The sequence below is a fragment of the Lactuca virosa genome, chromosome 9 (assembly GCF_052849685.1).
Source record: "Lactuca virosa cultivar CGN04683 chromosome 9, Lactuca_virosa_CGN04683_v6, whole genome shotgun sequence".
NCBI lineage: Eukaryota > Viridiplantae > Streptophyta > Magnoliopsida > Asterales > Asteraceae > Lactuca > Lactuca virosa.
The window spans coordinates 23,607,567-23,620,516 of NC_136434.1; the positions used below are offsets into that span (position 1 = coordinate 23,607,567).

Genomic DNA, 12,950 nt, shown 5'->3' on the forward strand with positions numbered 1-12,950 from the left:
ATATCAAACAAATACTAGTATACAATCCGAGAAAGGGTCGGCCTTGGTGTAACACTCGTGTTTCTAGCCTAGGCATTAATCTTGATATGATAGTCTAGGTTAACCTTTGTAACTCATTTTGAAGAAATGAAAAAGGAATCATGTGAATTCTATGTGTTTTATGTGTTTTATGCTTAATTACTAGGAGTTAATTAATTAAGAATAAAAATGAGCGTCGAAAATAAATTTTAGATAAAGCAGATATCTATTAAGAAAGTTGTAGTGGTCATGACAAGGATTACAGATATATAAAGAATGCCGAAATCCGAGTTATAACGAAGAAGTTATGACCTGTCGAAGTTTCACGACAAAACCGGCTCGGTGCTGAATGTCGTAAAAAGTGAGTTTTCGATAAACTACTTTTTGGCCTTAGTGATCTAAACGAAACTCGTAGTATTCGTTAAACCGAGAAGTTCGATAAAAAGAACACCCAAATCTGATTTCGTATGAAGAAGTTATGATTTTTCGAAGTTTCAGCTTAACAGTAGACAGCTAAAAACTCGAATTTTAGATCGATTGATTTTTAGCCGACACGACCTAAATGAGAATCGAAGGTCTCGTAAATAGTAGCACAATGGTAAAAAGTCTGACGAAAACGGACGTCGGATGAAGAAGTTATGATTTTTTAACGGATTTCCTGTCCCGGTCTGTTAAAAATAATAACATAAAAGTTAAAGTCAAAATTAGCCAACGAAGTCTAAACGGAAGTTGTAGAGCGTAATTTTACCTACGCGTGCATATAAAGAACGTCAAAAACGGAGGTCGTATGCGAAAGTTATGGATTTTAGAAGTTTTTGCACAAAAACCGAGAAACTTCGCATAGTCACGTTTTGCCACGTCACCCTCGCTTAGAAGGTGCCACGTGTCCGAAATTGGTGAGTCAGGCGAGCAACGTGTCCGAGCTGCTGAGTCATCCGAGCACCTGACCTGATCCGAAGTGGTCCAGTAGCGGTGCGACACGTACCCTCTTGCACGAGACCGAACCCTCGCAAGTTGCCACAACCCCCCTTACTTCGGACATAGGCTTCGGTCCAATAACAAGAAGCCAGCAGCCACTTCGCACGTGCAGCCTCGTGCGAGCCATCCCCTGCGAGTCCTCAGATCAGCACACCTGGAGGCTTCTCAGCCGTCGGATCAGGAGCTTCGGCCCCTATAAATAGGGGGGGTGCGAGACCTCCCGGGGGTATTTTGAAAACTTGTCACTTTTAGCCCCTAAACCCATATTTCTTTCATATTAACATCCCCCGAAGCCCCAATATCAATTATAAGCCCCGGAATACGCCACGAAGTGCCCGTGAAGCCCGGAAAATTTATCTTTTCGGTTTCGAAGCCCGACTTTTGCAGAGCCCGGTTTCTCAATAAAACTCCCGGTTATATTAGAAACGATCGTTTTAGGAAACGAATTGCTGCCCGATTTTCATCAAAACAAGTGAGTGTGTGGTTACTTTCAATTTACACATAGATATGAAGTATTTAGCTTAAAATACGTGCTATGTGTAAATATGTTAATTGTTTATTTGAGGTGACTGTTGAATAGATGTTTTATACAAGTTTTAAACTGTATATGTATTTTATCTACAAATATGTTGGGTAGAACATGGGTAGACAAAATGGTCGGTGGGTGTTAAAATGATGAGAGGCCTCGGTGTCGGTGTTGTTGTTGGTGTTGTTGTAGTCGTCTAGCGGAGTATAGATGACGATCACGGACCTTTCTAGACAGTCCAGTGGTACACTAGCAAGTTCGCAACTTGTAGGTGTTGATGAACTAAATGTTCATTGGTGTACTCCAATCCCCCTCATGGTTGCCTTTACGACATGTATGGCTGAGGAGTCCCCTTAGCAGTAGTGTCCAACCCGATGATATTCCTTAGGATAAGTTCCTTGTGTTAGGTGTTTAGGGACGTAAAGTGAGGACAATGGGAATTGGGTAATCAGGGTTATTGTTGATTAATGAACTTAATAAGTTATTATTATTGTGGGTTGAAAACCCTATATGCTCACCAGGCTCCCAAGCCTGACCCACTCAGCTTTTTATGATTACAGGTAGTGGACCCCGAGCATAGTCGGAGGACGATGAGAGATTTTTGGATTATAGTCCAGTAGTTGTAAATAACTGTTGAAAGGCTTATAATGTCTTGTTTATGCTTTTGATCTGTATCGGAACATGACATCCCGAGGTTTTGATATATATGGAGAATATATACCTTCTTAAAGAAGGGTTTTTGATAAACTTTTATCATGTTTTATTTTGGGGACCTATTCCGCAACATCTTTTGAAAAGATTTCTCTGATTTTATTTTAAAAAACATAAATTAAATCGGTCTTTTCTGGCCGAGAAATTAGGGGATGTCACAGTTGGTATCAGAGCATTAGTTTAAGCGAACTAAGAAATATCCTACGATTTCTAGACTTGAACTTAGAATGCTAAGTGATGATTGTGAGGTGAGTGTCTACCATATTTTAGACACAAGCACTAGTTTATTTTAGGAAAGGTGCCTAAAATGCCTTTATGTGCTAAATGCTATATGTTGACATATATGCCATTATTTGTTCGGATCTATGGTCTGTTGCCGACCGGATCTGGAAACCTTATGTGTGTAGGATTCTAAGCGTATGATTACGAGATTAGAACTAACATGTAAACGTTTCGGAGTAATAAGGGAATTGACATGTCTAACAAGGATAAAGACCTAAATTCGCCTTATTCGGTATATAGATTTTAATGGCAAGAACTCGAAGTGGAGCGGGAAATGCAAATAGAAACCAACAACCTCAACCTCAAGCGGTGGAACAGGTGCCAATAGTAGGAGCTGCACCAGAACCCATCACCATGGCTGGAGTACGAGCTGTGATTCAGACCATGATGGTTGAACAGAGGGAGGAGTTGAGGCAAATGTTGCTGAACAACAGGGATGAACCTTCAGTTCCTGTTGAACAACGTGAACTAAATGACGATCGATCTGAAGAAGGGAACAACAGCAGATCGGTTGGTCATAGTGAACCGCTTGTGGTTGGGAGGAATAACCACGAGGGTAGAGTGGAGAGAAATGGGTGCAAGTATAAGGACTTTATGACTTGCAAGCCCTCAACCTTCACTGGAAAAGAAGCTCTTGTCGGAGTTATGGACTGGATCTCGGAAATGGAGTTGGCTTTCATGACTTGTGATTGCCAAGGCAAGTTACAAACTACCTTTGCAGTACGTCAGTTCAGGGATAGTGCTGCTCGTTGGTGGAACACATTGGGGAAAACCTTAAGCCCTAATGAGCCATTGCAAATGACTTGGGCAGAGTTCTTGGTGCACTTTAAGCGCAAGTTCTGCTCTGCCCAAAACATACTTGAGTTAGAAAACCAATTTCTAACGTTGCAGAAGGGAGTATGACCGTTGACGAGTATACGAATAACTTCACAGACAAAATGGAGTTTGCTTTGTGTATTGTCCCAGATGAGCTGGCGAAAATTGACAGGTACGCAAAGGGACTTCCATGGGAGTATGCGTTGCCAGTACGTCAGGCACTTACTTTGGAGGCAGCTATCTGGGCTGCCAAGTCTGTTGAAGATATGATCAAGGGGAGAGCCGCCAGCAAGGTTGAAGTTGGCGAAAAGAGAAAGTTTGAAGGAACGTCAGGTTCCAATAAAAAGAACAAATTCTCGAAGTCTGGTTCGAGAAAATTCGGAAGAGGAGCTGAAGCCAAGTGGTGTGACAAGTGTAAGAAGAAACATGCTGGGAAATGCAGCGTGGGAGTCACTTTTTACAAGTGTGGAAAGCTAGGGAATTATGCCAATGAATGCACCTTCACTAATAACGTCTGTCATGGGTGCCATTAAGAAGGGCATATTTTGAGGGATTGCCCGAAGAAGAAAGACGCAGCGAAACCCAATCTGCCACCAAAGCCGAAGGCGAGAGCCTTTCAGATGACACTCGAAGCTGCGAAAGAAGAAGTCGATGTCGCTTCAGGTACCTTTATCGTAAACGAATTGCCTGCCCAAATTTTGTTTGATTCTGGAGCCAATTACTCCTTTATATCGCATGAATTTGGTAGAAAACTAGCTTTGCCTGTTGATAGACTAGTTAATGCCTTATTAGTCGAAATTGCTAGTGGCAAGTTTGTACCTGTTAGCCATCGTATGAAAAACATCGTCATTGACTTGGATGGGAATAAGTTCCACGAGGAATTATTGCCTATCGAGTTAAATGGTTTCGATATAGTTTTAGGAATGGATTGGCTTAGCGCCAATGATGCCGAAATAATGTGTAGGAAGAAGATAGTTAAAGTAAAACTGCCAGGGAAAGATTCGTTTATGGTGTATGGAGACAAACGCAGAGTAAATTCTAGAATCATTTCCTTAATGAAAGCCAGAAAGTGTTTGGCCAAGGGGTGTACATCATATCTAGCGTTCGTGATTGATGCTCAGAAGGAAAAGAAGGAGGTGCAGGATATTCCGGTGGTGTGTGATTATCCGGAAGTCTTTCCCGAAGATCTTCTCGGATTGCCCCCTGATCGACAAGTGGAGTTTCGTATCGACTTGTTACCAGGAACGACGCCAATAGCAAAAGCACCTTATCGATTAGCGCCAACCGAAATGAAAGAACTTATGACACAACTTCAGGAGTTATTGGACAAAGGTTTCATTCGACCTAGTTCATCACCCTGGGGAGCCCCTATGTTATTTGTAAAAAAGAAAGACGGGAGCATGAGAATGTGCATCGATTACAGAGAGCTGAATAAAGCGACGATAAAGAACAAGTACCCGTTGCCGAGGATCGATGACCTGTTCGACCAGTTGCAAGGTTCGAGCTACTTCTCGAAGATTGATCTTAGGTCCGGATACCATCAACTAAAGGTGAGCGAGCAGGATATCGAGAAGACTTTGTTCAGAACAAGATATGGACACTATGAATTTTTCGTTATGTCGTTCGGATTAACCAATGCCCCAGCAGCTTTCATGGATTTGATGAACAGGGTTTATAAACCATACCTTGATAAATCCGTGATAGTATTCATAGATGATATCTTGATCTATTCGAAAAGCAAGCAGGAGCATGAAAAGCATCTGCGTGAAGTGCTAGAAGTTCTGAAAGAGGATAAGCTGTATGCAAAGTTCTCCAAATGTGAATTTTGGATTCAAGAAGTCCAATTTTTGGGTCATGTGGTTAACCAAGAAGGGATAATGGTTGACCCAGCAAAGATTGAAGCTGTGATGAAGTGGGAACAACCAAAAAGTCCCACGGAGATTCGAAGCTTTTTAGGATTTGCCGGATATTATCGCCGATTTATCCAAGGCTTTTCTTCGATCGCTACTCCATTAACAGCTTTGACCCACAAAGGAGCTACTTATGCTTGGAATGAAAAGCATAAGGAAGCCATTGAAAAGTTGAAGAAGAGATTGTGTGAAGCACCGATTCTTTCATTACCTGAAGGAGTTGATGACTTCGCAGTTTATAGTGATGCCTTTGGAGTTGGGTTAGGATGTGTTCTGACCCAAAGGGATAAAGTGATAGCGTATGCATCGAGGCAGTTGAAAGAACATGAAAAGAACTACCCCACTCATGATCTGGAGTTGGCAGCGGTAGTATTCGCCTTAAAGATATGGAGGCATTATCTTTATGGTACTAAGTGTAAACTTTTCACTGATCATAAGAGTCTTCAATATCTCTTTAATCAGAAGGAATTGAACATGAGGCAGCGGCGCTGGCTGGAACTACTCAAGGACTACGACTGTGAGATACTTTACCACCCTGGTAAAGCAAATGTTGTTGCTGATGCTCTCAGTCGGAAGGTAAATCTTGAAAAGAGAAGGCCAAGAGCGCTGAAAATTGAAGTCGTCTCGATAATTGTGGAAAGTATAAAGAAAGCTCAGGAGGAAGCTTTGGAGAAAAATGACCGGAAGGAGGAACATTTGGGTAAAACGTTGGTGTTTGATACAAACGGTCAAGGATTGAAGGTATTCAAAGATAGGATTCGGGTACCTAAGATGGGAGGAATAAGAGGTCTTCTGATGGAAGAAGCTCACAAAACCATGTACTCGATTCATCCCGGCAGTACGAAAATGTATAGGGATCTAAAACCCTATTACTGGTGGCCGACGATGAAGCTCGACGTTGCTAAGTATGTGGCTGAGTGTGTAACTTGTGCTAGGGCTAAGGCACAACATCAGAAACCGTATGGGAGTTTAGAACCTTTACCTGTACCCATGGGTAAATGGGAGGACATACCATGGATTTAGTGACTAAACTGCCCAAGACAAGGAACGGTCACGACATGATTTGGGTGGTCGTTGATCGCTTCACTAAGAGTGCGCATTTCATAGCCGCTAACGAGAAATGGTCTATGGATAAACTTGCGAATTCTTATGTGAAGGAAATTGTGAGGCTACACGGTGTTCCGTTAACGATTGTATCTGATCGTGACAGCCGTTTTACCTCAAGGTTTTGGAGGAGTCTACAAGAGGAATTGGGAACCAAGTTGTGTTTGAGTACAGCTTACCATCCTCAAACCGATGGTCAAAGCAAACGAACAATTCAAACATTGGAGGATATGCTGAGAGCATGTACCCTAGAATTCCAAGGTAACTGGGATGAACACTTACCTCTAGTAGAATTCTCCTATAATAATAGTTTCCACTCAAGCATCAAGATGGCACCTTATCACGCTTTGTATGGGGAGAAGTGTCGAACGTCATCATGTTGGCTGGAAGCTGGGGAAAAGCAGTTTATGGGACCTGAAATAGTCCATCAGACTGCTGAAAAGTTGAAGGTGATAAGAGAAAGGATGTTAGCCGCTCAAGATCGACAAAAGAGCTATGCTGACAAGAAAAGACAACCGATATCCTTCGAAGTTGGAGATTCGGTTTTACTTAAAGTCTCGCCGTGGAAGGGACTTATAAGATTTGGTAAAAGGGGAAAATTGAGTCCAAGGTTTATTGGACCATTTAAAGTTCTTCAGAGGATCGGGAATCAAGCTTACAAGCTAGAATTACCGGAAGAACTGGAGGGTATTCATAACACATTTCATGTGTGTTATTTGAGGAAGTTCACGGGAGATGTGCCCGACATAATTCCCATTTCTGAATTAAGGTTGGATGAAAACAAAAGGTTGATTGAAGAACCTAAGGCAATAGTTGACCATAAGACTATGAAGTTGCGCCGCAAGATGGTTGATTTAGTGCTTGTGCGCTGGAAACATACGAATGGACCAAATCTCACCTGGGAAACGGAGAGTGACATGATGAGTCGCTACCCGTAGTTGTTTGGTGATGTGTGATTCCGAGGACGGAATCATCCTAAGGGGGAGAGAATTGTAACACTCGTGTTTCTAGCCTAGGCATTAATCTTGATATGATAGTCTAGGTTAACCTTTGTAACTCATTTTGAAGAAATGAAAAAGGAATTATGTGAATTCTATGTGTTTTATGTGTTTTATGCTTAATTACTAGGAGTTAATTAATTAAGAATAAAAATGAGCGTCGAAAATAAATTTTAGATAAAGCCGATATCTATTAAGAAAGTTGTAGTGGTCGTGACAAGGATTACGGCTATATAAAGAATGCCGAAATCCGAGTTATAACGAAGAAGTTATGACCTGTCGAAGTTTCACGACAAATCCGGCTCGGTGCTGAATGTCGTAAAAAGTGAGTTTTCGATAAACTACCTTTTAGCCTTAGTGATCTAAACGAAACTCGTAGTATTCGTTAAACTGAGAAGTTCAATAAAAAGAACACCCAAATCTGACTTCGTATGAGGAAGTTATGATTTTTCGAAGTTTCAGCTTAGCAGTAGACAGCTAAAAACTCGAATTTTAGATCGAGTGATTTTTAGCCGACACGACCTAAACGAGAATCGAAGGTCTCGTAAATAGTAGCACAACGGTAAAAAGTCTGACGAAAACAGACGTCGGATGAAGAAGTTATGAATTTTTAACGAATTTCCTGTCCCGGTCTGTTAAAAATAATAATATAAAAATTAAAGTCAAAATTAATCGACGAAGTCTAAACGGACCTCATTTTTATCACTTAAGACCTCTTCAAGGTCCAGAAAGGACAGCTTATCTCGTCTAAAATGCATCATGCACCATATTGGGGTTTTTGGGACAAGAAATGGTTCCATAATGCTAGAAAGGCTAGATCTATGACCTACAAGCATAAAGTTTGAAGCTTTTTACCTCTGGAGCTTCTAGGGCAAAACACAACATCAGATCTACAAGCTAATCTCCTTCTTCAACTATTTGTTGCAATGGCTTCACCTTCAAGAGCTCAAAATACCCACCAACTCACTCTCACACACAAGAACTAGGGTTTGGGGACATTTCTGGAAGATGGAGGCTGAGAAGGAGGAGAGAAAATGATCCATAAGGATGTTTATATAGCCCCCAACCTGAGATATTAGGGTTTCCTTCTGTTATGAGTACGCCCAGCATACACAAGTGTACGCCTAGCCCTAGTACGCTCAGCGTACCCTTATGTACGCGCAGCGTACTCCTCCTGGTCCCAAAATTACAATTTATCCCTTAGGCTCTTCATGGCTTTACCCATCCATCCCAAGGGACTACAAATGACAAAACTTGGGATGTTACAACTCTCCCCTACTTAAATTCGATTTCGTCCTCGAAATCATTCCTTACCATCCCTGGTAACCCGACATCCCGAGGGGCACCTCCACAACCATGACATCCGACGACTTTCGAAGGAGACTAAACCCAATGGGAATCTTTTCATTCCAGATAAGATGATTCCGCAATCCCATGTGGCACACCATCCTTCACCACCTAAAACCCGCAATCTGGAAACCTGGATTCGGTCTGACTCCCTGGCCGACCACTCATACTTTCCATCGCTAGCTCTCTTCCCATTACTACTAACAGACTATTCAGCCCTGGGAACCTGAAGTTCCTACCCGAAATAGAACCATGGGTCATATTCTGTTGAATCCCTGCCCCTACGACTCACCGTTGGCCCGCATCGGGTATCTTGGCCTACTGCATAGAGCAGTACCGCCTTAGCCCGATCAAGCACAACATGCCATCTAATAGACCATCAGAAAAAGATGTCCACTTAGTACCGACGATAATTTAACATGTCGTTCCTTTCCATCCACCACTTCCATAGAATACAGTCTCGCAAGTGTTAGATGCATTTTATATGCATCTTTTAGCACAATTTCCTACGTATTTCATTATAAAAAGCCAACTAATTCCCGATTATTCTTATGTATTTCGTGTTTCATGATTATTTTGAAGAATGACCGTACTGCTCACGTTTGTTATGATTTTTCAGGACCATTTGGAGCACATGGATGATTGCGCAAGTTCGGGATGCGTTCGTGGATGCTTAGGAGCTTAATTGGAGTCTAGACCAAGGAAGGATACCGTGAAATGATCAAGAACTGCTTGGAAGGAGGAACGACGATCAAAAGAGCCAAAAGAAGCAACTTGCGATCGTATCTTCTATCCTTGCGATCGCAGGTATGTCCTTGCGATCGCAGGTTTGATCGCAGGTTGCCTTCGAGGATTTGTCGAGCCAAAAAAATGTATCAGTAGAGAAAAAGAGATACTTGCGATCGCAGGTACAGTCCTTGCGATCGCAGGTTGGTCAATTTGCGTCGAAATAGCAACGTACTTCATTAAAAAATCCCGTGACGCACTTTTGGGTGATACATGCGATCGCAGGTATACCCCTTGCGATCGCATGTACTGTGTTTTGACAGCTAGACGTATAAATACAGCCTGATACGACAGCGGTTTATCTTATACTTTTATTTGTTTAAATCGTGTACGACAACGGTTTTAACAAATTGGCGCCGTTGTCGGGGACATGGTAAAACACTAATAGTTTTATGCCAAGATCTTCACGTACAGGTGATCTTGTTTTTGATCCAGAGATTGAGAAGACTGCTAGGAAGCTGAAGAAGGAGGCAGAACTCCGGAAGCAACAAGCAGGAACCTCAGCCTTTCTCTCCTCACATTCCAAAACACCTACACCACGAGGCACTCCCTTGTGGAACGAATCTGAAACCTCATTTCAACCTTTCCCAAAAGCATCACCTACCTCACCAATTAACAGCCCGTTCAAAACCTACTCCCCACCCCCTTCAGACAAACCCGAACTCACAGACTCTTCTGAAACTGAAACAGAATTCACCATGAGTGACAACGGAGACGATGCTGAAAAAACTCTACGAGAATGGGCCACACAAGAGGTTACCCAGCAACCTCTGTGTATCACCTTTCCAGAGGCTCAAAACTTTGAGCTCAAATCTGGTTTAATCCATTTGCTGCCCCCATTCTGAGGCCTTGAGAATGAAGATCCTCACAAATTTCTCAAGGAATTCCATGTCGTCTGTTCTGGAATGAAGCCCCATACGGTTACTGAAGACCAGATCAAATTAAGGGCATTCCCCTTCTCAGTTCAAGATGCAACAAAGGAATGGCTATATGACCTCCCGTATGGTTCAATAACGAGCTGGAACGAACTCGCCAAACTTTTTCTAGAAAAATATTTTCCTGAGGCGAAGGTGTCAAATCTACGCAGAGAGATTCTGAGTATAAAGCAAGGCAAAAGAGAGGCTCTCCATACTTATTGGGAGTGATTCAAGAAGCTGTTAGTCCGATGCCCACAACATGGCATTAGTGATTATAAGTTGTATCAGTGTTTCTGTGAAGGATTGATACCTATGGAGAGGCGACTAATAAATGCATCTAGTGGAGGGTCACTTTCAGACATGACACCAACAGAGATCAGGGCATTAATAGAGAAGCTGGCCAATGAATCAAAACATTCAGCAACTGAGGAAGAGTGGTACCCAGACCATCCAAAAGGAGTCAAGGAGATGAGCAACGCCCACCTGGAATTCCAGATTTCAGAATTAACTAAAGCTGTCCTTTTGTTGACAAAAGAAAAAGGTATTGAACCAAAGGTCAAACCTTGTGGGATTTGCTGCAAAACCGGGCACCCAACTGATATGTGCCCATTACTTCAAGAAGATACGGAAGCTGTGCAGGCTATGGGAGGATTTCAGCAAAGGCCATTTGATCAACATTGCAATAACCAAGCTTGGGGAGGGCCTCAAAATAACAATTTCCAGCCAAGACCTCAACAGAACTTTCAGCAAAGAAACCAATACCAAGCTCCACCGGGGCTCCAACAATCTTTTCAGCAGAATCAGCACCAAAGCAATTTTCAGCAACCACCTGTTCAGTCACAAGCTAGCAGTTCCAGCATGTCTTTGGAAGACATAGTTAAAAGTCTTTCTACCAGTACCCAAGTTTTCCAGAATGAAACAAAGTCCAGTATCAAAAATCTGGAGCAGCAGGTATCACAACTCGCGAACTCCATGAGCAAACTAGAAGCACAAACCCAAGGAAAATTCCCATCTCAGACTGAGAAGAACCCGAAGCACAATGCTTGTGCTGTCACCCTCAGAAGTGGTAAAAACTACAAAGGACCAGATCAGAAAGAAGATGAGGAAGAAGAGATCGTAGTTGAGCAAGAATCTGAGGCAACTGAAGAGGTGCAGAAAAAGGATAGACCTGCTGAAGCTGAAGTGAAAATCACCCCTCCTCCTTTTCCCTCAAGACTGAAAAACACGAAAAAAGAAAAAGAAGATAAAGAGATTATGGATTTCTTCAGAATGGTTGAGGTAAATATTCCTCTCCTAGATGCAATTAAACAACTACCCCGATATGCTAAATTTTTAAAAGAGTTGTGTACTTCAAAAAGAAAATTAAAAGGCAACGAAACAGTCAAAGTAAGCGAGAACGTTTCAGCTGTTTTACAAAAAAGGTTACCCCCAAAGTGTAAGGATCCAGGAGTATTTACTGTTCCTTGAAAGTTGGGGAACCTCTCAGTTCCGCGAGCTATGTTGGACTTAGGAGCTTCTATAAATGTGTTGCCATACTCACTTTATAAAACTATCGGGGTAGGGCCATTAAAAAGAACAGGAGTTATCATTCAGTTAGCTGATCGTTCTCTGGTGCACCCAAAAGGTGTGTTGGAAGATGTTTTGGTTCAAGTGAATGAACTCATATTCCCAGCTGATTTCTATGTTTTGGATATGGGAGATGACGACTCACCAAACTCAGGTTCCACTCTTTTTGGGAGACCATTTCTAAAAACTGCCAGAACCAAAATAGATGTTTATGATGGTACCCTTTAAATGGAATTTGATGGTGAAGTTATCAACTTCAATATTTATGATGCCATGCGTTATCCTGATGATGTTTCAGCCCTTAATTTTATTGATGTAATTGAACCACTAACTGCAGAATATTTTGAGATTGCTAACTGTGAGTCACTAGCACTAGTGCTCCACAGAAACTTGTCTATTTATGCAGCTCGGGTTATATCAGAAAATTATGTGGTTGATAGAGAGGTTCAAGAAATGGCAGCTCATATGGACCAACAGAGAAAGTTGAGGTATGGTACCCAAACTCTGAAATTACCAATTTCTAACTCCAAGCTTTTCCCTTCTGTAGTGCAAGCCCCCATCTTGGAGCTGAAGACACTTCCAGAACATCTGAAATACGCATATCTTGGAGAAAAAGAAACTTTACCAGTTATCATATCCAACAAGCTGTCAGAAAAAGAAGAGTTAGAGCTGATCAGAATTCTAAAGGAGTATAAAAGCGCAATTGGGTAGACTATTGCAGACATCAAAGGACTCAGCCCATCTCTATGAATGCACAAAATTCTGATGGAAGAGGATTATAAACCATCGCGAGAAGCCCAACGCAGATTAAACCCACCAATGATGGAGGTGGTTAAAAAAGAAGTTATGAAGTTACTGGAAGCTGGGATGATATACCCAATTTCTGACAGCAAGTGGGTCAGCCCAGTTCAAGTTGTTCCTAAGAAGGCTGGAGTGACAGTGGTAGAGAACAAAGAAGGAGAGCTGGTTCCGACTCGGGTTCAGAACGGAT

The 12,950-nt window shown here is 42.1% G+C and overlaps 1 protein-coding gene across 1 annotated transcript; it reads left to right on the top strand.

Annotated features, from left to right (window-relative positions):
• The first annotated feature begins 10,705 nt into the window (after positions 1 to 10,705).
• LOC145139034 (uncharacterized) lies at positions 10,706 to 11,860 on the top strand. The gene has a single exon (XM_079072993.1). It carries the CDS (start codon positions 10,706 to 10,708, stop codon positions 11,858 to 11,860), a length of 1,155 nt encoding a protein of 384 aa, XP_078929119.1.
• Positions 11,861 to 12,950: the final 1,090 nt, after the last annotated feature.